The sequence below is a fragment of the Chroicocephalus ridibundus genome, chromosome 10 (assembly GCF_963924245.1).
Source record: "Chroicocephalus ridibundus chromosome 10, bChrRid1.1, whole genome shotgun sequence".
NCBI lineage: Eukaryota > Metazoa > Chordata > Aves > Charadriiformes > Laridae > Chroicocephalus > Chroicocephalus ridibundus.
Window position 1 is genome coordinate 17,389,021 of NC_086293.1, and position 26,312 is coordinate 17,415,332.

At 49.0% G+C, this 26,312-nt stretch overlaps 1 protein-coding gene across 5 annotated transcripts in view; it reads left to right on the top strand.

Annotated features, from left to right (window-relative positions):
- CADPS (calcium dependent secretion activator) overlaps window positions 1-26,312 on the top strand; it is a 221,235-nt gene that overhangs the window by 71,299 nt on the left and 123,624 nt on the right. For all 5 annotated transcript variants that reach the window (XM_063347848.1, XM_063347849.1, XM_063347845.1 and 2 more), the window contains exons 4-6: window positions 9,467-9,547; window positions 13,922-14,158; window positions 16,428-16,549. In XM_063347848.1, coding sequence (XP_063203918.1) covers window positions 9,467-9,547; window positions 13,922-14,158; window positions 16,428-16,549 — 440 coding nt within the window. The remainder of the gene's footprint in view (window positions 1-9,466; window positions 9,548-13,921; window positions 14,159-16,427; window positions 16,550-26,312) is intronic.

A 26,312-nucleotide genomic window follows, 5' to 3' on the forward strand; every position in this document is an offset into this window, starting at 1 on the left:
TCATTAATAATTATTGTTGTTGTTGTTATGTATTGATCAAAGGGACTTACAGATGTGAGGTTTCTGCTCTGGATTTTGGTAACGCTCCACTAATTGCTATGAATTTGGGTGCAATCTGGAGGGACTGACGATAGCCGGGTCTGCCGTGGTTGGCACTTCCCTTCCAGCTCTCCGTTGCTGTAGGAGGGGGTCTAATGGCGACATATACAGAGATTTCTGGAGAAGCGTGGTCCTGGTCACGGATGGGACCAGCAATTCAGCTCCCTTAGGATGCCGTCCCCTGAGAGCATGTAGCGACCTCTTCACGTGCTGAGGATTTGCTGCCCAGAGGATTAATTCCCCCAACTGCTTTCTCCCTGACCTCATGAGAAAGTTTGCTGCGTCAAACCAGTGCGATACACATCAGCCTGTTCAGGATAACGGTCTCTTTAGGTCTCTGGCTGTGATAATCTAAATTTCACGAATACAAAAGTGAACTGTAACAGGCAGCACTGCAATTTTTGCTATCATAGTCCTTGAAAAAATGGGAGCTGTAACCTTCCCTCTACATTCCCTCTCCTCCATTTCTGCTGATACCTGGTTGTTTGGCCTATAGGGGAACCAAAGCCTTGCTCTTTGTGGCCAAAGTCTCTGTTTTGCCAGTTCTTTGCTCTGAGCTTCTGCAGAAAAGCATCTGTCACTGTGCTACTACCAGAACCAGTGCTGCAATTCAAACTCCAAGGTATGCCCCGACATCCCACACGTATTTATTTTGGAGAACGGCCGTCCAATTTCAAGCTACACTTCTGTGGCAGGCAGGTTTCTTTCTGAATATGGTTTTTCTTTCGATTCGATGTTAACTATTTTTAATGAATGAAAGTGATCATCATTCACATGATCTGTAGCTTTTGTTATCTACGCGTTCACCTGTATCATCACCTCTACCAGTTGTGGTGCTGGTTGAGTCTCTGTTTTACCACCTGGGCTCAGCACCTGAAGGATATATGCTTTTGTGTCAACGTGGAGACCAGCTAGGGAGTTTTAAATTCACGGCTCAGGCGTGATCCTCGAGCTGTCCTCAGAGCTGGGAATGAAGCGTTCTCGGCCAGGGAGCCAGCTATGAAAAGACCTCCGTGGGAACCCAACACATCTAGTTCAAAAGGGCTTCTCCCTGCAGGAGCAGCGTTCCTCACGGGACACCTTCTCATCCCCAAATACTCACCTCTGCCAAGCATCAGCAAGTAGAGGTTTTGACTTGAAATGTGTAAATACACTGTGACTCTGTGAAGCCCATCAGAAGGTGCCTCCTCGTGTTTGTGGAAGGCTTACGGATGCCGTGGCCACGGAAGGTAGTCGAAAATCCCTCAATACAGTGATGAAAGAGCAAGAAAAATCTGAGCTCCCTGCTTGAATCAACAGGAATTGAGACCTTGGCGCTGGACGCGTTTTGGCACAGGGTGGGGGGAAACTTTTAAAGGAGGCGTGGGTTCCTGGGGAAGAGCCTTGCCCCGGCCCTGTCTGTTGCATAGACATCGTTGGAGACGTTCCCACGTCTTATTCCATTACCTTTAATCCTGGCGAGTGACCACATACTGCAGCTTTGCTGGAACAAGTCCTCGTGCTTTAGTTACAAAGGCCAAAGCCCATTAGGAGTTATGTGGCGATTATATTTATCATTAAGCTTTTAATCAAAAGACGAGGATTGGAGGATATGTGGATCTTTCTTCGATGTTGTTTGGGATGGGTTAATTGCAGCTAATTCTAGCTGTAAAAATTACTTGGAAACAGAATAATAGTTTATTGTTGTGTGTTGGCAATTCAGGTGATTCTCTTCCTGTTAACTGATTTGAAATTCAGCATACGCTAAGCTGTGAGGAAACACAAAGGAGCGAAATGTGGTGATCTACCTCTGGCTGCATCCACCAGTTTCTTTCGGGTGCCGTAGCTCAGAGCGTGCTGCCCACACGCCTGCGAGCATCCTTATGCAATGCCATAAGACGAGAGTATTAAGGCATGCTCAGAGGTCAGAGCCTCTGGACAGCTTAGTTTTTAAGCCCTTTCAGTGTTGTACACCTCTCACGGATGATCTTGCAGAGGGATTTGCGGGGTACAGAAGTTCCCTGGCCGCAGAAAGGACATGCCTTTGCAGTGGAAGTGCTCTGCCATCCCTTTTCTTTTTTTTTTTCTTTTAACAGCTTGCAAAATGTTTGCAAAGGCGCTTTTTCTTCCCTTCCCCATTTTGCTGAATCTGGTTTTTCATTTGCTTTGATTTATCATTACGCATCAATCTGGAGGTATCTTTGCACAACCTGCTGGAGAGCTGCGGGCTGGGTTTGCTTGTCTCAGCTTTCCTCAGCCCTTGCAGAGCTGCAAAGGCGGGTACGGTGGTAGGCAGGTACGGTGGTAGGCAGGTCGGTAACCGAGATGGCACGGGGGGATGTCCACTTCTCCTGCAGGAGATCCGTGCTGAGCACCTGGCTGCCCTTGCCGCACCACGGGTACGTGCTGGTTGATTCGGCAGCGCTGTGCAGATGAGCAGGGGGTACCCGTGGGCACTGCGGCCGGCGCCATGGAGGGCATGAGAAACCTCTCCCCGCAGTGCCACCAGCGCTTCTCTTGAAATATGCTGGAAATCAGCTCAGCTTGTGGGATAAGCAGCTATCCAAAAGGCAGCGTTTAGACGGGAGTTAACTCGAGGGTGGATCTCTCTTGACCTCCCCTGGTGAAACAGGCGCCGTCCCAGCGCCTGCCTGCGGATGTGATGGGCGAGAGCCCGGGCGGCTGGTGGAGCAGAGATTTATTGCGGTGTTATAAGATTCAGCGCTCGGGCGAGAAGGGGCCACTGTACATCCCGGGGAATATTTTCACCGCCGAGTGTACTGCCACCCTAAAGCTTGTGAACCGTGAAATAAGATTTCTCTTAGAGAGGGAAGTGTCAGCTCTTGCCGAATTATCCAAGTCCCTTCTGCTTTAAATCACCCCCCCAGGACCCCCTGACTCAACGGCAGCGGTGGTTCATTAGATAACCCAGGAGTTGCCGGGATAACAGGAGTGGGCACCCATCCGCAGCAAACGACTGACAGTGTGCAGCTGCAGTTGGGAGCGACTGAATTCCTGCAGCAGGGCTGATTTTTACCTACACAGGAGCAAAATGGTGCAGGGCTCTTCTCCAGGAGAGGGGGTTTGTCACCTTTTGGGATGCTGGAGCCCCACGGCTGTGTGAGGAGCTGGGGCTGATGGGAGGGGGAAATGAAAATTTTGGTGAAATAATAGGCGCAGATTGTAATTCCTTGGATTTAGCACAGTGTAAAATTCCCCTTGAAATATTCTGCGTGACTCTGAGCCTAAAAGATTGATTTTGGGGAAGGGACTGGCCAGGGCAGAGGTAGCCTTGAGCATCTCTGTCATGCAGTGGCACCGGGAGAGCGGTCCTCCCGGGATGCGTGGGGATAGTACAGCGTTGGAGCGTGGAGAGAACGTGTCGTGCCGCTTCCCTCTGGCTGTTCCAAAATCCTCCCTCAAACCGCATCAGTGACAATTGCTGAATCCACGGTCGCGCTGTGCTGATGCTGCCGGTTCTGCTGACCCAGGGAGGTGTGTAACACGGGGAAGCTGTTCTTGCTTCCTCTTCCTCGCTCCCATTTCAGATCCCAAGGCAGCCGGTGGTCCGTGGGTTGCAATTTGCCGCTCAGAGGTTGACGTGTTGCCCAGGGCATTAGTGACTTACGCTACCGAGGCAGCTTAGCATCGTTCCCGTTCCCAATTCAAAAGGGGGGTCAGCATCCCACCTGCGGTTGAGGGAGGGAGCGCTCGGATCCTCCTCCGCTTTCTGCTTCAGAGACGTGGGCAGAGTCGGGGCTGCGGGCGCCGGGCTGCCTCCCTTGCCCTGCCCTTTGCCACTCAGAGAGCATGACTCCATGATTCTGTAAGAATATTTACTGTCAGTGGGAAAAGGATGCTACAGGGCAATCCGTGATGGTGGCACGGAGTGTGGCCTAGGAAGCTGTGTGCGGTTCACGGTGCCACTCTGCCCTGTCTCGTGTCACTTTATCTCCTAGAACAGTGGTTTTCCGATAAGAAACCGAGGGCTTTCATGCAATGAGTCACTTTGGGGGCCACGTGTTTCTTTCAGCTGGAGCACCCCCATGCTGCTGATGCCACAAGTTGTGAGTACACCTGGACTGATAGATTAATAATTAATTGATGGGGGCTTATGAATTTTTCAGTATTTTCTCTCATTGTGCGTCACAAAGCGAAACCACCTTTTATGAGACAAAGATCTCTCCTAAAGCCCTACATCAGAGCTGGAAAATTGTCACCCATATTGTGATCTTGTTCAGCTTTCACCTGCAGCGTGTTTGCTTTGAAATACTTAATCAACCATTTGCTGAGCTACAGAGCTCCCAGCGTGTCAAAGGATGAGCGCCTTGAAACTTTCTCTTTGAGGCTTTTGGTACCTATAACTGTACATGACACGGGTACTTGGCTGCGTTTATTATTTTGAGACGACTTAAGCCAGGCTTAGGAAGGACACGAGTGGGTCACAGCTTTTGTCCTTGTCTGCCACCCCGGGAAAATCATTCACAAAGTGGGATTTTCAGAGCCCCCAGCTGCATGGCGGTGTGCTGGACACAGGGATGGAGACGATTAATGTTGGAGACCACCAAAAGTGCCCCAGCCAGGGCACTCGGTAGCAGCTCTACAGGAGGGATCGCCCGTCCCCGGGTGCCAACGCTGCTGCGGGGGAAGTGGGCACATGCGGTGGCTGCGGATTTCATGGAGACCTGGACTAAACGCTTTCTTTTCCAGCAGGTGAAGAGCCATGTTTTTTTTCCATTCCCAATGCAGCGCCGAGCAGATTGCCGCAGCTCAGCGTTTGCTTTGCCAGAGTGTTTAAAATGTGGTTTTCCAGAACCCCGTTGCAAATGGCTTGTCCTCTACAGGATTGCGTGGCACCGGGGAGGACGGCTGGGTTCCCCACCGCCCCGGAACCTTTCTCAAAGGGAGAGGAGATACTTCCAGACAGGCTTCAGGAATGGGGATGTTGTGACTCTCGCCGCCCTTGCTGGGAAGCAGGGATGAGCATTAGCAGTGACTGGCAGGGAGGGATTAAACTGTTAAACGGTCCCAGTGTTTTCTGTCTGGGGCTGGTGGCAATTATACCAACAGTACCTGTCACGTCTACAGCGTGTGGTGTAAATGCTGATCATGGACGGTCGTATCTGTATGTTGCATCCTGTCATAAAACCTTGTGGCTTACAACATTATTTCATTATAAACCCTCGTAGCTTACAGCAAAGTTATTTCATTATAAACCCTTCTAGCTTTCAGCAATGTTATTTCCAACAGTGCTGAGCTCAGACCGTGGCTACAGATCCCACACGTGTTTACGTCACCTGTGTCTGTGACATCAGTACGCGTGCCCCATCAGTACGTGTTTGGTGGCATGGCCACCCTTCTCTTACCCCCCAGCTGAGTGCTGCGTACGGCGTGTCACTTGTGCCACGGCACCGTCCCCAGGCTGGGTGGGTTAGCCCTGGTCACAGAGCTCTCGCTGTGGCTGATGGCACGAGGGCTGTACCCTGCTCGGTCCCCAGGGTGGGCCTGAGGTGTTAATCCAAGCAAAACTGCTTTGGGCATAACGAAGAAGGGAAGCGGAGGGCAGCCTTTGCCGCCCCAGCATCGCATTTGGAGCCAGGGCTGCAATTGTACGTGGTATTTAATGGTATATGGCTTTGAGCTGGAGCTTTAATTATATAACATTTTGACTCCAAAAACATGGGAATTTAAAGTTTTCCTTAACACTGTTCATGTCCTTGAACTGCCTCCGGAGTTTCCCAGGGCGAGCGGAGGTGAGCCTGGGCTCCCGGCTTCAAAACCTACAAGGCTCAGGGTGGACGATAGGCGGGAGGTCTCTGACCCACCAACCAAACGGTTTAGGTGTGGATTTGGTGGGTGCCTGTGTGTCTTATTGCAGATCTTATGACTTAATTAGGTTGGTTTGTTTACCTCTGCTTCTGCCTTGCAAAGGTGTAGAGAGATTAACTTCCATCCCTCTGGGATGACACGAGGAAGAGTCTCGCTGTGAATTTGTTTCAGGGTCGTGGAAGCAAGGGAATTCTTCTGCAGACCAGCGGCTGGCTCTTACTGGCGATTAAAACTATGAAACGCGCATGATGAACATTTTTAACCTTTCTTTCATTTACTAGCGCCCATTAAAAATTATTCCTTATTAGCAGTTTATATGCTTGTCTCCTGCAAGATCTTTTTCTCGCAGTTGAGCGGTCACCGGGGGTTAAAGCAGGGACATGCCCTGCAGTGCCTCGGCCACGGGCTGGCTGCCGTGCTGGGCAGTTTGGGGTTCCACTCAGAATCTGATCTACAGAATATTATTTCATTTGTATTGTTTTACTTTAGCAACCGTTACACCAATGTAGATAATCTCTGCAGGGCAAGCAGAGAGAACTAATGCCGTATGCGAGTAGACGTATGAAAACATCTAATTTACCAGCAGGCAGTTGGGTAATGATCAGTTGAGAATTGCAAATCATGTACGTCATATATTTGTGGCATGCTGCTGAAGAAAAGCCCAGTGCATGTGACAAATCATATGTAAAGTGAAATTTATAATACTTTTCACATTTAATTGGCTGGGGCAACCTTATGATTTATATCTTTGCTTTATTCATAGCACACCCATAACATAGCCATAATGCAGAACGAAACTAATTCAATTTCTCTTTGACTTTGTAAATCATTTATATATTCGGCTGTCAAGTATTTGAATGTAAAGTGGGCATGCATACGGCAGAAAATAAATAGCTGATTCTCTAGTTAAGAAATTGAGTTTTAATGATATTAGGGACTGTGTTGCCTTACTTGAATGTTTAGTCTCGCTTAGATAGCACGCCGTATATTTGCCCCTTGCCTTATTTCACAAGGAAAGTATATTTTATGGGCACCAGCATTACTCTTTTAATGGCCCTATATAGTGTTATGACTGTGTAAAACGTTCTCGGCGTGTTTTGACGGCGGCAGGAGCCCTTCCCGGGCTCAGGAGCAGTACGTGGCTGAGCTGTTGGGCTGCTGCTCTGAGTCACAAGTTCCTGGCTGGAACGTGCCGGGAGGACAGGCAGGGACTGCAGGCAGGGGCTGCCTCATTAGTGCCATTCTGTACATAACAAGAAAAAAACGTTATGTTGGCTTTGCTTTTCCAAAGATCAGTTTTTGCCATGGAGCTGTCGTGCAGAGTCATGGAAAATACAGCCTGGAAAGATCTTTGTTTGTTCGTTTCCTTTAAATACCAGGTTACCTGGCTTGGCATCACTAATTAACCTTGGGAAACCCAGCCCTGAAGAGCAATACCTTACCCACTCCACCACAACCAAGGAGGCTGCCAGGGTGCTTGTGCCTCCTAAGAAAAATAATCTTTTGCAGTCAGATCTTTCCTTCACATGGTTTTTGACACCTGTGGCGTCACCGGAAAACATCTGCAAAATCAAGATAGTGCAGAAAGTGTGAGGCAGTTTGCTGGCTCATTATCATACCGCAAAAACAGCTCTCCTCCACAGCAGCATCCTTCATTTCTAAATTTAGCGCGCGAGTTATTTTGGGTAGTGTGTGATTAACCTCAATTACTGTAGCTCGGATGGAATTCAAATAATGCCCCCTCCTTCAGAGTTGCAAAGAAATGGAAATCTGGGACTGTACATTTCCTACCCTTTAATGAAGCAGCTCTGAGAGATGCTTGCGCGTTAGTGGAGGTCAGCTGCATGATGCATTTGTTTGTGGAGAAATTGATGGAGGCAGGTGATTCCGGAAGGTGCTGGTGGTCTGTGGCTCTGAACTGGTTTTGGGATCAGGAATATGAAGATGAAGGCAGCAGGTTATGTGGTACAGCTGGTGTGAATGAGACGTGGATGGCCACAGCAGAGATCACTGAAGCTTCAGTGGATTTGGATCATGGTCAGGACACTTGGTAGTTTTCCCGCTCGGGTTAAATCAGTAATGAAGGCTTTCAAAAGCTAATCAAAAATATACTTTCCCTCAATCTCAGCCATAATGAATGTCAGCTTTTTGGAAAATAATCGGTGGTGAGGCAATATGCAAATACCCGCCTGCACGCGTGCAGATCTCCACGAGCGTGTGCGAGGGAGGGGAGATGCAGGATGCGCAGGCAGACGGCCGAGAAGATGCAGTTGTGGGAAGCAGTGGGTCTGGGGGAAAGCGGCATGTTTCAGCCCAGCCAGGCAGTGCTGGCGGACGAGCTCCGTCATTTGTCAGGCTGAGAATCAAAACTTTTGTCATCGCTGTAGCTGTAACTTTCCAGACTGCACTGCACCAGCCGAGCCTTTCTTTTGTCAAGCAGTTTGTCTCCAGAGGAGGATAAAACCCAGGGAGGTGGTTAGCGCAACCCCAGTCCAGCAAATAAAGCTCATTTATGAGTAGCAGTCAGTGGGAGAGCTGACCTACGGTGGCTTGTGGCAATTGCATTTGCTGGTAGCCAGAAGTGGCCGGTACTTTGCAAACAAAGGTGGCATTTGGATGGTGGAGCCAGCCCTCCCATCTGAAGTCATGGTTGCACAAGGGGGTGAACCAAAACTGTGAGGTTTTGCACCAGGCTGAGCTTGGGTTTGTGCCTCGGTGGAGCAGCACCGTGACGCCCCCGCTGCCACGCGTTTCTAGCCTTCTGCTGTGGCCAAAATGACCCCGAAGGAGTCTAAAGAGTGGTTAGACTCTGGAAAGCAGCTATAAAATTGCCACTTCATTACAGCAGCTATTGACTTCTTCGGGGGCTAGTTTGATTTTGTGCTTTTTTGTTGTTCTGTAATTTATGTCTGTGTATTCCTGCTAAAAATAACAGATCTGCCCCGAGTCCTGCCACTGGGAAACAGCTCGCAGCGGTCACCGTGCCTCTGCTGCCTGTGCTGTAATTGCGTGCTTAACTGGCAGAAACAACATTTTACCCTCAGAAGACATTTCGGGGCCAGGCAGATGCCGAACAGTGACCCACAGGGCTGTGGGCAGTGTGTTGCAAAAAAAAAAAAAAAAAAAAAGAGAGAGAGAGAGAAAAAAATCTCTGCTGAAGGGTACAGGAAAACTGATTGTGTGAGTTGGGTGGTAGTGCAGGGATGCAGCAGTAGGGGAGAAAAGGGAAAGAAAATAAGCAAACGCTTTTGTTGTGCATTTCTGAGCTGCCTTCTGTCTTTTTCTGGGTGGCAAGCAGGGACAGGGGGTGTTTGTCTTGGTGATCTGGAGCTGCTGTGTGTCCTGCCCCAGCACAGGGGGGCTGTGGCTTCCGAAGCACTGGAGAAGTCGTAGCCTTCTGGGGGGCACCCCGCTTCTCTGGGGTTCAGAGGGCACTGCCCCTCTGCTATACTTAATTGATAATGTAGTACAGATGGGCAGCCTGAAGAACTGAACTGCTTTGAGAGGGTGCTGCGTTGGTTAATTTTTCACCTTGATTTGCTTTTTGTTTTCCATACAGCTGGACAACCCAGATGAGCAAGCAGCACAGATCAGACGCGAGTTAGATGGACGTCTTCAAATGGCAGAGCAAATTGCAAAGGTAAAAAAGAAAAAAAAGTCTTCCATATTAACAAGCTCTTCATACAGGAGCACATAAGTAGTTTGATGCAGCTCCCAGGTCTGTCCTTCCCTCACAGGTTTCTTCTCCCGATAATCACCAGTTAAAAATGAGCAGATTTTTAACTACAAACAAAACAAGTGCAGATGAAGCTGTGGTGATGTACATTTCTTGGAATGTCCTGATGAGCTGGGACAGTTTAGGTCCCTGCAAAATCCCTTATGAATCCTCTGCAGCGGGGAAGAAATTGTCCTGAAGTACTCCAGTTACATCTGCAAGCGCACGCCTGAGCCCTCTTTGGCAAACTGACATGCTAGGCAGTGAAGTGGGTTGATGGCATGTTAAAAGGAGCCAGGAATTGCCCTGATGGGGTTTTTGCCATTCACTGGGCTGCTGGGAGCCCCAGTTCCCTGCCCATAGATAGATGCTGCCCCAGTGAAGATGCTTCAGATGTGCCGTCTCAAGCACGTATATGCGCTGCACGACAGCAGTCAGGTTAGCACTGCATTGTGCGGACATCACTGCCGTCCGGAGCAGCAGACACGGGACCCCAAACCAGTTTTCATAACTAACAGTCGGCTAAAGTCCCCAGAGCAAGGAGACATCTCCCTAGGAGCAAATCACACCCTCACACAGTGCAGATTTATGTGGCCTCCTATAGACTATAGACGGAGAGAAACCCTGGATCCTGTTGACATCAGCATGGCCGAGATTTTATCCTTGCCTCTAATCAGATGCCCTGAGTCACTGATAAAGCCCTAATGGGGCTGAAGTCATTGCGAATGATCTGTCTGACTGTTCTTGATAATCAAGAAACCATTACTAGACGAAAAAGAAAAAGGTCTAATCAGAGAGACGTAGCTCAGGCTGGGGACCTGCCTTTCAGCAGCAGTCCTCCTGGCACAGAGCTGTGCCAAATGGCGGGGTTTTAATGAAAAAGGTAATACCGGAGCTGTTTGCGACCACACTGAGATCCCTGGGTGTGAAACGCAGAGCACGATCATTTCTGGTCGGGCGATAGCAAGGATGCTGGTAGCTCCTGCGCAGTCACTCCTCACTAAGGTTTCTGTCAAACAGCTACAGTCGCTACGTCTTTGGGGAGGCAGGTTCTGTTTTTTCCCCTCTTCACTGACAAAAACAGAGAGGTGGCCAAGGACCAGGTGGCCAAACGATGGCGCAGCAAAACAGCGAACTGACCGCAGCACCTTTGTTCAGCCCTTGGCCCTTTGCCATTTTATCGTCAAGAAAACCTACAGTATTTCTTACTCATGGCAAAATGTAAGCCCCAACGCGGAGCGCTGCTGCTCCGGTTCCGAGATGGGTAGCCAGGCACTGGGTGCCAGAATGAGATTGCCTGGTTTTGTTGTTTCATTTTCTCTTTATGGCATGTGGGACAACAATACGCATGGCTCGGTAGCAGCCAGCAGAGGCTGCGGCTTCATGAATTATTTTTTGCAAACGAGAATTTGCCATTTCCCTTTCTCCCGCGAGGAGGCTGGAAACAAACCGTGGCACGGCTGGCCCTGGGAGAGACAGTCAGGGGAAAGTCCTCAACACAACCTGACATTTCCCCGTGCAGAATTCAACCTTCAAAATGCAGCTGTGCAGCTTGGAGGGTGGTTTAGAGTAAAAGTGACTTACCTGTGATCCAGTTGGCAGGTATTGATATTTAATCTCCTTCACATTACTGCTGCAGGCCTTCTCTCCAGAATGTCAGATCCCACCAGCCTACGAGAAACCGTTAAACCATTGTTCTTTCAGACGCATGAATACCATCTTTTGGAGGCATCCAAATGACCTTTTGAATCCTTCTCTGTATCCTCCTTTCCGGCCAAGGCTATTTTCCCTCTAGCATAGGGCAGGTTCACAATTCAGCTCGATGAAAGGGTAGCATTTCCAATTTTATCTCCAATTTGCAGCTTTTAACGCAGATTTGCTGCACGGGGAGACTTATTGTGCTTGTGAAACCAGCCCTGAGGTGGCATCTTGGAGATTCCATGCTACAGGCAAATTAATGCCTTGTTAATAAATTAAGAAATTCATGCTAGGACATTTGTACTTCAGAGGCAACGAAGGCTAATGGGACCTGGGATCTCAGTGTTGCAGAATTGGTAGCTTTGTAAGCCCTTGTCTGACCTGCTGTGTGACACCAAACAAGTCACCGTGCACGCCAGCTTTCCTTGGTGACCGGTTCCTGCACCTGGGAACCAGGGCACAGCTCTGGGTCTTTTGACCCCGTCGTGTGCCCAGGCGAGTGCAGCCCGGCACAGCACGGGTGCAGTGTTAGGCAGAGTCCCCTGCTGAGACTGAGTCCATCACAGCACGTAAGCCCAGCCGTGGCGCCAGCCAGCTTGAGGATCGCCCTCAGAGTCAAGCAGATGTTTTAAAGCTGAGTCTGGACGGGCTTTTCACTCTGCGTGTTGTACTTTTCCGGCAGCTAAACGAGAGCAGCATTACAGCTGAGAGCTCAGTGGTGCCAAGGCAGAGGTATGTTTTTCTCTGCAGTAGCGAGTGCTCTGCTGTCCCGTAGTGCCTTTCCCCCCTGGCAGCCACCTGGTCTCAAGGGCAAGGAGGAACACGTGTAGGGGCAAATAAATGAGACCTTGTGATGCCGCCAGAGCAATATGTCCATCTGGGGCTGGACCCACTCTGCTTCAGCCTGCTGGACTGGTCATTCCTTGCAGTCTCTTAACTCTGCTTCTCTCCATGCTTGTCCCCATTTCTGGTCCTCTCCCTGCTTCAAGTACACGTGGAGGTGACTAGCATCCTTTCTCACTGTTGTCTGCATCCCTTGGTTGAGTCTTCCTCCAGACTTCCCCCAGCTCTATCTCCAGTCTGATGGGTAACTTGGGACCGCTCCTGCAGCTCTGCGTTTCCGTCATCAGACCCAGTTCCAGTTATGCATCACTTCAAACAAACTGGTTTTAGCTTTAGTATGAGAAGTTGCTATTGGCACACAGTCTCAGTCCTTGCTGCATTTCTGAAGAGGTTTGAGGGGTCAGTGCCAAAGTTGCAGTCCCTGGAGAGACAGATACAAGCAGGGTGAAAAAGCAATAATGTTTGAACATCATTGCTTCAGCAGTAGTTCTCAAAATCTACAAAACAGTTGGCTTGGTTTTTTTCCTAGGGGTGGCTTGCTTGCAACTTATGTAATTCATAGACAATAAACCAGACTGATTAGGTAGTTTGTCTTATGCCAGGTCTAATTTACATGAGGGAATTGCTTCCCAAGATTGAGACTGGAAACAGAAGACTATATTTTAACTGCTCGGTACGAGTGCTGCTGTGAGCTTGTATTGGGCAAGCTATTGAGGACTGATGCAAAACTAGTGCGGCGGGGTACTTTTTCATCAGCCTGATGACAGTCTTCTAGAAGAAACATGACTGTGTTTTCTTTTCTAGCATACATTTTACGAAAACTGCTTTTTACAATATTATGAATTACCGCTAAGATACTTTTCACATCAGCCTCAAGTTCCCGGGCTGCAGACGCTGCCTTGCTGTCGTACGCCTTCAACAGTCTCTTGTAACCCACGGAGACGTTCAGACCCTGAGCCAGGTTCAAGGCATGGGCAGAGTTGTCAGAAGACATAGGGCTCCGGCCAGTGATCCTAAGGGAGCTGGAGCATGGGCAGCAGTTCACAGCTGAGAACGCACACCGGGGAACATCACGTTTTGCTCTCACTGTCACCTTTGGTTATAATGTTTAAACGTCTTCTTTACAAGAAGCAGCACTGGAAGGTCTCACAGTGAAAGGTGGTCTTGCCTGGAGGGAGACACGGGCTCTAGCAAGTAGTGGAAAGTGCGTTTTATCCCGTCTTCCAATTGGGACCATGAATTCCTGCCCACGCATTGCTGAATTTCCCTCCTTGGGCTCCTTTCACACCTAGAAAACTAATGGAGCAACTGCTCAGAAGTGTTTTAAAAAGATCTGGCACATTTGGGAGACTGGAAAACAAGTCTCTAACTGTCAGCATCCTTTGAATCATGTCAGCATCCTTTGAATCATTAGTAAATTGCTGTCAATCACAAAGTTCAGCTGAGATCTGGCCTGGAGTGTTGGTGATTGTGAATACATATATATGAAAAAGGCCATTTGCAGATAGAAAAATGAATGAAATGCAAGTGCATGCAAGAAACAGTAAAGTTGGATAAGTACCAAGCAGTAATTCTATGGGAAGCTAACAATAATGTTTCTACATTACACAGGGGGAAGCTGTAATTTGTCATCTGGTTTGTGGGAGTTCCCTGCTCACAAACCTCTCTGCAGATGCTCCTGGGGGATTCTTCCACTGCAACAAGTGGTTGCTGATTGTCACCACAATTCATTCTGTTGTTTTTGTTTCCAAATCCAAGGAGCGCAAGTTTCCGAAGTTTGTGTCCAAAGAAATGGAAAACATGTACATTGAGGAGCTGAAGTCGTCTGTCAATCTCCTGATGGCTAACTTAGAGAGCATGCCTGTGTCCAAAGGAGGCTCCGAGTTCAAGCTGCAGAAGCTGAAACGCAGTCACAACACCTCAATAATTGACATGGGAGAAGAAAACGAGAACCAGCTTTCCAAGTCGGACGTCGTGTTGTCGTTCTCCCTGGAGGTAAGCTTCACGCACACGACAGCGTGCAGTTTGTGGGAACAAAAATCCCAGCAGCCGACTTCTGCTCAGTTCACACTTAAGTTAGACGGACAGAGATCAGTAGAAACCACTTTCTGATTTCCGTGGGGAGTGGCTCCTCTCTGAGTTACCAGAAGCTTTGCCTGGGGTCAAACACTCTGTCCTTTCTGGTGTCTCATCATCTTGTTGGAACAAACTGAATTAAACCGTCTGGCATTTCCTGCTGATGTATATCAAATGGCTCAGAAATCTTTATCATTAACTGACCTCTTCATATGGCTTATTACTCAGTGTACCCCAGTGACCCTGAGCCCGTATTGTCCCCAAAACCAATACAATAATGCAAAACAATGAATACCAGAGTGTTTAATTGTTGCCGGTTAGGGATGTCACTGTATTTCCCTGTGAGCCTTGCTTCCTCTTTGGAGAACTGTTAAAAATTGCTGGGGTTTGAATGCACCCAACAGATTGGTGTGCCATTGGTGTGGAAATACTGTGCCTTTGCTGGCTTGTCCTTTGCTTTGGGTTGAGCGCTGACTTTCTGCTCAGGGCTGTGTCGAGCAGTTTGTCCCTACAGCCCAGGCGAGGCAGGGTGCTGCAGGGGACCCGCCGTTACCTCCGACACAGGCTGTCTCGGTCCTGGAAGCCGTGTTGCTGCAGTAGCTGTTTTCAGCCAGCTTAATTGTTCTGCGCAAACATATTTGTGGTCTAGGCAACACATTTACTCCAAGGAGTCATCAGCACACCCATACAGAATTGTTGTTGTCTGCCAACGAGTGGGTTTATGTTACATTGTCAAAATGTAGCAGGATGGGGTCAAAAATGTAGGATGGAGAAAAATCAGATATTTCTATTTTTTGCATAGTTTCCTGTTTATTTCTCTTACCTAAGGGGTCTCTTGTTATAGATATCATGCTAATGCAAAACTTAACAACACCGGTCGTCCAGTCTCAGAGTTTAACTCATTAGATGTCTGAAACCATCTTTAGAACGTTCAGTTCAGTCTTATTTAAAAATAGGGCTATGAACCCCGAGACAGCGCCTTCAACAGCAGCATCAAATAGAGCCTGACTTCTGAGCGTTCCTGTACAGAGGAGCAGGGAACAAAGCACTAGACCTCTCTGTTGGAAAAGCCTGTGCAGCGCATATAGCCGTGTATAAAGGGACTTGCCCTTACAACGGGATGTCTCAAACGCTCTGCTCCAGCTGAACCCCGTCTGGTGGGAAGCAGAAGCTCAGTGAAGCACTGACTTCAGGAGCTGGCAGCTCTGTGCACTGCTCTGTGCACGAAACTCTTGCTGCAAGAGAGCTTTTACCGAAAATGTGTGCTCATCAGAGGGTCTGTGGAGCTCTGTGTGCCAGGGAAGGGATCCTCAGTGCGAGGGACAGATCAGAAGACCCGAGGAGAGGAATTTTAAACGCCTGTGTATATACTTCATAGGTAGGTGTAATAAAACACGAACAGAAACTCCCACAGTGTTTTTTGTAGAAATGTTTAAGGTACATGCTTAACAGGATTAATCACCTTTTTAAAAAAAAAAAAAGTTATTAACTTGCAAGAAACTTAGATGGCGATTTCTTAATAAGAAAGATGGAGAAAGACTTTTTACCAGGGCCTGCAGTGACAGGACAAGGGGCAACAGTTTTAAACTGAAAGGGGGTAGATTTAGATTGAATATAAGGAAGAAATTCTTTATAATGAGGGTGGTGAGACAGTGGCACAGGTTGCCCATAGAAGTAGTGGATGCCTCATCCCTGGAAGTGTTTAAGGCCAGGTTGGACGGGGCTCTGAGCAGCCCGGTCTAGTGAAAGATGTTCCTGCCCATGGCAGAGGGGTTGGACTAGATGATCTCCAATCCCAAACTGTTCTATGATTAGTCTTGAAAATAGGCTTTTGGCACAAGCTGAGTAGCTATGTGCTTTTTTTCTGGATTTCACGTATTAAGGTGCTTTTAGGTGGGGCCGGAACATGTCTGTGAGGCCCATCACCTGAAGCTTGATATGGCCCCAGGGGTTTCAACAAACCCATGTGTGGTCAGAGGGACACCTCCCGCTCTCCATGCAGACCTCACTGGCTGCCACGGTCCCCACTCAGCATGGGCAGTGGTGCCACCATCCGTACCCACCTGCCACCTTGAACATTCAGCAGCATGTGGAGGACCCCAGCACTGGCTGAGCCCACAGGTTCAGCAACCAGAGCAAGGTCTGAAGGAGGCAGCTCCTTTTACACTCCTCTCTCTTTGCCCCACAGGTTGTCATCATGGAGGTGCAGGGTCTGAAGTCACTGGCCCCCAACCGTATTGTTTACTGCACCATGGAAGTCGAAGGTGGGGAGAAACTGCAGACTGACCAGGCTGAAGCCTCAAAGCCAACGTAAGTCTTGCTTTGCCTCTTGCTCTCTCCACCACGCTCTCCTCTGCTCCATCTCTGCGCTGCCGAGTCCCTGTGGATAGCTCTGTCTCCTGCACGGTGACACCAGAGGGGACTTTGAGAAGCAGAGGAGGAGCGCGGCCTTCCACATATGCAGAGCATCGTCTTGCGACTAAGAATGGCACATAAGCCCTGATTGAGAAAAAAAAGTGTTAATGACAGGCTTACGTCTCTTGTAGCCATAGAGACATAAATTTGTGCCTATACGTAAGTACTTTGCTAAATAGGGATGGAGTTAAGCATGTGCTTAGATAAATACTTGCCTGAGTGTCCATCTGAACTGGTGCCATCAGGTGTAGGTACATAATCTCATCCTTGCTGTCAGGATTTCGGCGGCCCTATGAGAAAGGGAAACAGCTGGCGGGGACATGCTGCAGCAGCCACAGCCAGAGGTGGGAGAGAGGAGCCGGAGAAAGCTTCAGGTCACTCAGTTACAGCTTTATCTGAGGCCACTTTGCCCTGGTCCAGTTCAAGGGCAGAGTCTTGTTCTGTCCTCTTTGACCTGGTCCCCGTATCCCCAGCTTTGGCCCTGTACTTTTTTATCACACCCAGATGTTCGTGTAAGCCTGCTAGTAGTGATTGATCTTTGTTAATTTGGAAGGAGAAAATGATGAATGGCTTATTTCCTTTCCAATTTGTGAGATTAGTTAACTTGAAACACTATCTGTATGGATTCTGAGGCAGTTTTCCTCTGGTTCTCTGCAGAGATTTCACGCTTAAATTATTAAATTCTCAGTGCGCATCCTCACAGTGGAGAATTGCCAAGGTGATGTGAAGCCTCCTCAGGTGGTGGGGAGCAGCGCAGGAGGGGCTGCTGTTGGGATGTTCCCTCTCTGTTTCCATATCCCATTCCCTTCGAGTGACTGTCCCCCAGCGGCGTTTCACCAGGACCTTCCCAAGGTCATGGAAGGAAAGCCAAAAACACCCGGCTGCGTTACATGCGAGTGCACAAGTTCGAGACGAGCTGATGCAGGCAGGGGGAGAGCAGAGCCGAAGGCTGCCTTCCCTCCGTGGTTGTCCTCCCGTGGAGGCACAGAAACTGCTGATGCCTTGCGTCCTGCGCTATATACTGGAAGAGCAGGGATCTGCAGTAAGCGCTTTAAAAACAATATTCCCAATCAGGGAAAGTGCTGCAGCCTGGCTTATTTTTCAAACGCTTCCAAATCTGCTTCAGAGAAGGAAGTAGGAGAGCTGAGCTTAAAAGAAAATTTCCATAAGAACCTGCAGTTGTCACTATTTTAGGTATTTTTGTTGCTTCAGTGGAGAAAGTTGGCTCTATTTAGGGGAAATTACTACTACCCATGCTGAAAAGCACACTTCTGCTGGGTTACATGTGCTTGTTTATCTTGGTCTGTTCATCCCACGTCTGCTCAAAGGGCCTGTCCTTCCTTATGCAAGCCTTCTTGCTCTCAGCCCTAGGACTGTTTATACAAGTGTTGTTTTGAAAATAAGGGCTGCAGGAGTGAGCTCTTTAATTGAGTGGGTCTTTTTATCATAATGAAATGTACAGTGTCTGGGCATGAAGCCATCAGCCCTCAGGAAAACGCAGCCAACGCTGAATGCTGCGGCTTGATACGAGTTATGCAAGTCCATCACACTCATCCTCTCTCTGCACTGGCTTCCCATAGAGGTGTGAGTCAGGCTTGAGGTCTTCGAGGTTGCTCCAGCACTTGGGCTAATACTGATGGAAATGCCTTGGGAGGGGAGTAGGTTTGACAGTTGCATTCCTTGAGGGTCCTGGGACTTTTTACTTCCTCAACCCAAGACCACCCAAGCCGATGCTCTAGAATAACCTTGCACAGAAACCAGAGGCAATCACAGAAAGCTTGTCCTTTTTCCCTCGCTGCATTAGAAGTGCTTCTTTCACCTTGTTTCACCTCCCAGACACGGAAAACCAAAGCCCTGTGAAAGCAATTTATTGCACTTAGATTCTCCTCTTCAGAAGAGAAGGAAAGAGAGAATGAACCAGCTGTGACATGTTTGTCTTGTTGCTTAATACAAGACTTGAAGGCGCTCAGGTGCTCCGGTGATGAGGGCAGTGATAGAAGCAGCTCAGAGAAGACTTTGGTGCATTTTGGAGCTACGCTGCCTTGCAGACAGAAGATTTGCGGTCACTTCTGGAGTGTCTCTCTACGTGCGGACGCCACTCTCACCGAGGTCATTCACATCACGTTTGCTTGTGTAGTTTTTATCATAAGCAAAACACTCATTGATAAAGGAAATAGATCAGCAAAAGCACGCTGGACTCCTCCCCGTGGGACCTCGCTCCCCAGGCGTCCCAGGTTTTGTGTGCTTCGGCAGGGATGCTGCCTGGCCTGGGCGTGAGGAGCTGCAGGGATTTTCAGACTCAGCACTCTGAAACTGTAAATACTGGACATCCCAAAAGTTTTCTATCTCAGAGGCTCAAAACCAGAGAAATGCAGGTTAAGTGCCTGTACTCAGAAGATGCTGTGAATACAGTTCTGGAAACAGGCAGTATTTTCTCAGATTAAGCTGTAAGTCTTCAAACTGTTCGAAATTCAGTTTTGCCATCATCTGGGTGCTCTACGGGCTATAAAAGACTAAATTTCTCATAAACATCAGGGGAAAAAAATTACATTTGAACAGTAAGATTCACTGGAAGAGTTCCCTTGTTTACCACAGCCCTATGTCCCTGGGGAGGTGGAAAGGAGTGTGTCATGGGGCCACACGGCCTTGTAGGACATCTTTTTATCCAAGAATGACTCATGGAGTTGTTCACTGTATTCTCATGTGTCCTTGAAATGCCAGCCCTCAGCTAAAACACCCAAGTCAGTCACAGCACACCGGTGGCAGTGGCTGCTCTTCAGCTCGATGCCGTGCCAGGGTGCTAACCTGGGCTCCGCAGCCCTAATGGGAAAAGGCAATTTCCCAGTCAGGAAATGATTTCCAACAGCACTGGTCTGGGTCTGTGAGAGATTCTCCTTTCATCTTCCCTGGTGCAAAACCAGCAGGTTTGGAGAATAAGGTGTTTGAAAGCATCTTAGTGATTTTGGGGCTCGAATCCTGTTTGTAGATCTGGGGAGAGGCAGGGTAGCGGCAGGCTCAGCTGCGAGGCGATCCAGGCGATCAGATGAGTCGTGTGTGAGCAGTCTGGCTCTCGGGGTGGCAGTAAACACGGGTCTTCTATTTCTTCTCAGGCTCCCCGTTGGATTCCTGACATTTTAAGCCCAATCCCTTCATGTGAGGATTATCTGCCTCAGCGCGGGTACAGAGGATGGCACAGCTCTAGAGAAAGCCAGACCTGAAATAGCAAGGGTTATTTTAGATCAGGCTTGCAGAGTATTATTGGTGGTGCTTTTAATAAGTTGTGTAAGAAAAAGCCTTTGTATTATGCCCTGACCCACAGATGCCTCTACAAAACATCCCAAATCCCAATGTGAGTGGGATTTTACTGCTTTTTGTGCTGCAACTGTATTCTTGCAGATCGTTGAGGAGTTTATACCCTTCCTTTTCCCTCACGTTGGCCTGATGTCTGCCCTCTGCAAAGCACGGAGGCTCCGCACGTCTCCGACACAGCCCTTCCAGGAGCTGCATTAGGAATGCTGCTGTTTGCACGGCCTGAGAACAGGGTTGCCAAGGGGTCTGGGAATAGCACAAAAGGTCCAGCCACAACACCCCTGTCCTACGGTCCCTGAAGAGGCTGCTGGATATATTTAAACAGTGACCTGTGCTTGCGGCAGCGCTCACGGGCTGTACCAGGGATTCATCTTCTTATCATATCACCTTTCTCTGACACAGGCAGAGCAAAAGAAAACAAAGAGAGCCAAACAATGGCAAGGTCCTACGTGCCTTGTGAATAAACGCTATATATTCACCTGGATGTATTTCAGCATGCGGATTTCAGGGATTTCACCCCTGGCTCACAGTACTGAAAATCAGGGGTACCTGCATTGAGCTCAGCTGAACCATTTGGGCTAAAAGGAGTAAATAACTGGGGTGGGGGGGAAGAATCTGGCCAACCTGTCTGGGCATTTTGGCATGCCCGAGAAGGGATGCAGGTGTGGGCTGCTCCTTTGGCTCTGGAATTGGCTTCATTTTGAGGTTCTATATCCCCCCGTTGCAGAGCAGCCCCTTCAGTCCTAGTGCAAGGGCTGTGCAGTAGCTCAGAGTATGAGAAGGGAGGATGGAGCTTGTTGCTTTTGAAGGAGAAAAGATCGCTCTTTATTGCTTGGTTTATTTTCCATGGAGTTTCCTTGAGCATGTGCTGTAGGGCAGTGCTGGGGAGAGGGCACTCATTGGGTCTCATCTGACCCCATGTCACTTCTTATGTTGTTTGTCGTGACCGAGAGCTTGGGCCTCATGCCCTCCCCAGAAATTCACTCTTGATAAAGTAATGTCTTTAGTAAATTTTTAAACCTCTCCATCTCTGTTCCCTTAGCCGCAGCGCTAGCACACAGGAGTGCCCTCTTTTATCTTCGTGCTCGCTCCTGATGCCGCTCCCCGATGTGCTTTCAGGGTGCTCTGACAGCTCAGCTGCTTATCTCTGCTGCGGCAGGCTGCCCTTGTCCGGGTCCCTACACCAAACCTCTGAGCTTATCGCTCGGCTCGGGTCTTCGTTTCAAATAGGTGTGCCGCATCCGGCAGAGCCTGCTGCCCGACGGCGAAGAAGGAGAGGAACTGCACAGCATCCTTCCTCAGCGCCGTTCAGTGTCCGTCTCCTCCTGGGAGACTCCTTCTGGGAGACGGGCACTGAGCAGCACAGGGAGAAGCTCTGCGGGGAGGGGAGGCTGGCGAGCAGGGATGCCCTCTCGCTCTTTGCAGAAGGGGAAAATCTGGTCTTTTCACTGAGGAATCCCCTGCCTCAGGCCCTGCAGTTTGAAACGACGCTCAGTGGCTTTGCGCAGAGCAGGAGCGTGCTAAGAGCATTTTGTTGCAGTCAGTGTTTCGCTGCCACGGTTAGTTGGGAGATGCTGTGAACACTTCCCTGTGGTAAAATCAGAAAAGGTCCTTTTGAGATGAGCCTGCATGCATAAATCACAAATAAATATTCCGTACACTGTAGAACTAATTTAACTCTGCTAAACTAAAGGGGTTTATAGTGATGTGAGTGGGAGCGGAGTTCAGCCCGTAACTGATGTTGTGTATCGCTCAGTACAGCTGTTGGTGCCGTGCCTGGTAGGTCTCTTCCAGATGTGTGTGATTGATTCAGCAGTCCAGGAGGTTGGCCACCGCACTCAGCATCGCTGTCCCAGCTGCTGTGACAGCCCTGCGAGCTCCGCAGACAGGCAGGAGGATCGGGAGAATCGCCCTAGACTTCCTGGCATCACTTGGGTGCTCTGAGCCCGTGCTACCTTCAGGGCGGTTGGTGTGTTGCAGGGGTATCGCCCCATGGCAAAGCTCAGGCAGAAGACCTGCGTGGCTACACGTTTTTAAGCAGTCAGTCATATTTAGGTTTCCACGCCCTGTGTAAGCAAAATTCATGATGCGGGGTAAAAAACAAAGCAAAAGGAAATTTTAGGAGTTAGCTGCTTTTTTAGCTTTTTTTTTTTTTTCTCCTCCATCTTCTAGTTGGCTTCAGCATTAAATATAAGCTGTCTTAATTACCCCGGCTGATTGGCTTGCCTTTCCAGTTGCATGGTTTCATTTCACAGCTGTGCAGATGTCTACAGCTCTTTTTTTCCTCAGGAAACCTCCAGGAGCCTTATGAATGTGTCAAAGTAGGTGACTGAGCCCTGGGTACAGCTGACATCAGACACTGTCACTTCTGAGATACGTTCCTCATCCCTGGGGTGAGGGTCTCAGCAGAGGGTTGCTCTGGCCCGAGTCATCTGTTGGGGAAACATCTTCCAGGAGCGTTGCTCTCTGCGAGCACGGTGCGGATGCTCTGAGCCCATGATGCTGCCAGGCTGAGAAGTGACAATAACAGGGATGGGAACTGCAGGGGAGCTGCTTTTAGCCCCTCTACCTAGGGCTGAAGGGTACAAAGCGGTGTCCAAATCCCCTACACAGGATTTCTTCACTCACAGCTAATCACCATGTCCAGGAGCCAGTTTTCCAATGAGGCTGTGCATGGTTTTGCACCTGAAGGGTTCAGCTGTGAGTTCGGTCTGACCTGTTCTTCAAATCCCCTTTTGTGCGTGTGATATTATTTCCATAGTGCTTCTGAGATTTATGCTATGAAGTTCCCACTTTAGAAAGCGGAGGCTGTGGACAAGTCATTAAGCACAGCAAAAAAGGCACTAAAAAGTTATTACCCAGGTGCAGGCGTGTGATCTATTACGGGAAGTCTTCACGCAAGTGGTTTAGTGGTTTTTTTAATTAGGAATTCAGAACCTCTTCTCATGCTTCCTCGTAGCTGCCCTGCAGGAGTGGTTCCTACACGGCTGAGCTTCTGCCCTGGGGACCATGGCGGGGACAAAAAAATCTGCTTTAGATTAAGCAGCTGAGTTTTTCCCCAGAATAAAGGCGAGGCCCCGGAGGGATTCCCTTACCCCAGGTATCGCTCAGATACACTGCACTGCCGTGGTGCAGCCTCCTGGGCAGCAGTGCAATAGTCTGCTGGGACCGCAGGTGGTGATCCCGGGTATGGTGCTGCTCCCAAAGGTCCCATGTGCGGTCCTTCCTCTCTCCTGTCCTATAAACGTTACACTAGAAACAGTGTTGAAGAATAATGAAGGCTTGTTTCATTAGACTTACCTCTTGTAGCTGGGTTCTCTGGTATCAAGTAAGTGCAAGCTCTGGCTGTTTTCCCGGACCTTTAGAGCATACATAGCATTGCTTTCGCATGGATTCTCTGGTGTCTAGTAAGGGTTGAGCTCACGCACCTTTTCTTTCACAGATGAATGTCTCTCTCTTCTCGCCAGCTGTCTAATTTCTTGAGTGTTCCTATGCACTTGGGAATTATGTATTCCTGTGATAGCACATACATTCAAATTTAAGTATTCCAGAAGGTGTGATGATGCCAAAGGCAATTTTCATCGACGCCCGTCTGCTTCATCACTCCTATGCATGCAACCTTAAGATGGGATAGTAAAGACCAAAAGGACATTGAAATGAGACTGAGATTCAGTGATGTGAAATAGTGCTAAATTAAGAGGAGGACTGCGAAACAAAAGTCCTGGGGTACGTTCAGTCTTCTTGTTTAATGCTCATGGTTGGCATTTTTAGAAAAATTAAGCCATGCCTTAGTGGAAGTTCTGCGCGTCACTTGCCGAGGGAAAGGCAGGGGATGAGACATGTGAAAAGTGCCCAGTTGTTGGTTTATTTATTAAATGCTGTGTACAAGTAGAGCACATTGTTATTTAATGAGGAGTACTGCTGTTGCTGGTTGCAAAGCAGAGCAGGGAGATAGAGAGCATGCTTTAAAGAGTTGGTACTGTGCCTTCTCCTGCCTGGACGGAGCTCTGGAAGAGGGAATGGATTAATGGGAAGGGCGACCTTGGCAGTGATTTCTCAACATTTTAGTTGTCCTTTCTGTGAAAAGAAGGTAGAGAGACCTGTTGCCTTTGTGAATGTGCTAGGTCTCCCAGTGAACAGCAGCACTGTGTGTGAAAGTACTTTAAGGGAGCTGTGTACTGCTGTCATTACATGGGCAAAGAGGACAAGGCATGCTCACGAAGAGAGGAGCTTGCAAACGTGGCTGGAGTGCAGAGACACACGGCAACATTTTCTTGAACCCCTTCCAGAGCAGCTCCAAGGTTTTTCAGATTGAAAAAGTCCATGAAAGCCAGGACACAGCACACAGGAGTGTCTTACCCACCTCAATGGTCTTTCACACCTTTGCCAAAAGGCCTGGTAAGCAAATAAAGCTGAGAGCATCTGCAGCGATGCCCACTCCATGGCTTAGAGGAGGTGAGAAGGGGGATGCCAGGATCTGCACACAGCCACTGCAGCTGTGTGATCTGTCAGGATGTGGGAAGAGGGCTCACCAGCCCCTGGTGGTTGCTGAAGGAAGGATGAAGTCCTACAAGTCAGGCTTTGCTGAGCCCTACCATCATTGTCTGGCCAGAGATGCAAAACGCATGTCTAGGGACGGATCTCCCTCAGAAACAGAGGACATGGTGTTAGCATATTTGCCCTAGCTCTTCTCAGCAGCTGTGTGTCAGTCCTTGCTTTGGGTGTCCTATCCATGAAACCAGAGCAACGCTTTTATTTCACAGCAGAGAAAATGCCCATGACCGAGATGGCTGAGTTGGATGGGCTCCATCTGCTGGAAGTGTGCACTCGTACCGACTGACCCAGGAGATGCCAGGAGGACTTTGCTTCTAGTCATAAGAAGCTAAGCAGGACAAACCCCACCCCAAGTGTCTGGCTGGATCTGGGCTTCCCGTCCTGGCTTAGAACAATATAGGACAGCAAAAATGTGAGTGGTGGCACAACAAGAAGAGATGGTCTCACACCTCTGGTTCATCTCTTTAGCTGATTTTGAAAGGGTGCCTTGTGCCATTTTCTGCTCTGTTTGCTTTTAGGAAACATTTTGCTGCTTTCCTCTACTGAATTTTATAAAGGAGTGTCTAGATTATGTTGGTACAAAACCAGTAACCTGCATTTTCAGGCAGAGGATTTCTCTCTCCTTCTCCATGGTCTGTGCTAGTGAGACACCGAGTTTCTGTGAAGCTGGCAGTGCATGGCCTTCATCAGTCTAAATCATGGCCAGGCCTTAACTAGCGGCAGTCCTTCACAGTTGTGTTTTCTTCCAGGGTGATAAGATTTGACAGAAGTGATTAACCACGTCTGGGTTAAATAATCATTCTGTGAAATGAGCGGATCCGTGGCTGGTTGAGTGGAGGATCTTTGGCCAAAGGAAAATTTGATTAGCGGGTGCGTGGCATTGCAGTCACCTTATACACGAAGTGGTAAATAGTAAATGCACGGTGACCCATTTCATGAATGAAACTCGAACTCCTGCTGTATCCAAAGCAGATATACTGATAAAGCACGTACAGTAGGCAGCCCTTGTAAAAGCAATTATTCTCTCAGTTGAGACCTCCCAGTAAAGGGTTGCTGGGCTTACATTTCCGTTTCCTCCTGCTGAGCTTTTCTCCTCTAATTGTAATATCGTAGTATTAAGCGAGAGCACGGGGCATTTGGAAAGCAGTCGTCATTTAAATCATACTAAGTAATCACGCTACTTATTTTCCCTGTTAATACCCCGAAGGTTGCGGTGAATAGCATTGCCATCAATTCTCATCCAAACCAGCGTCGGGATTTCTGCAGTAAAGCGCAGCCGGGGGCGAAGCGGGCTGGGAGGAGAGAGTGGTCCTGGGCAGAGGAGGTGATGCTGGGCTGGGTACGGGCATGGCAGAGGGACATCTCTGGGGCAGGAATGCCATCTCGTGGCCGTAAATAGCTATTATGTGATTAAATCCGCCTCCCATCCCTTCTTACAACTTCCCCATAACACCTCCCCTGTGGCTCAGCTCCGCTTAGGAAACACTTCATGCTGAAATCAAGCTCTGCGCTTTCTGTATAGCAAAGATCGTCCTTTTTTGGGTTTCCAAAGCTGTGCTGTCGGCCTCAGCAGCTCCCCTTGGCTGGGGTGCCCTGGCAGCCGAGTGACACAGTGCTGGCACGGGAAGGGGGTCTGTGGGGGCTGCCTGTGAGCCGCACGCAGATCAAGAGCAGACCTCCACAGGCTTTGCTTTGCTGCAGCCTCCGTCAGCTTTACCCTGTTCCTTCTGCACCTTGCGCGCTCAGACGCAGATGTGATGCTCTCCCAGACATATTTCTCTCAGCCGGCAGTCGT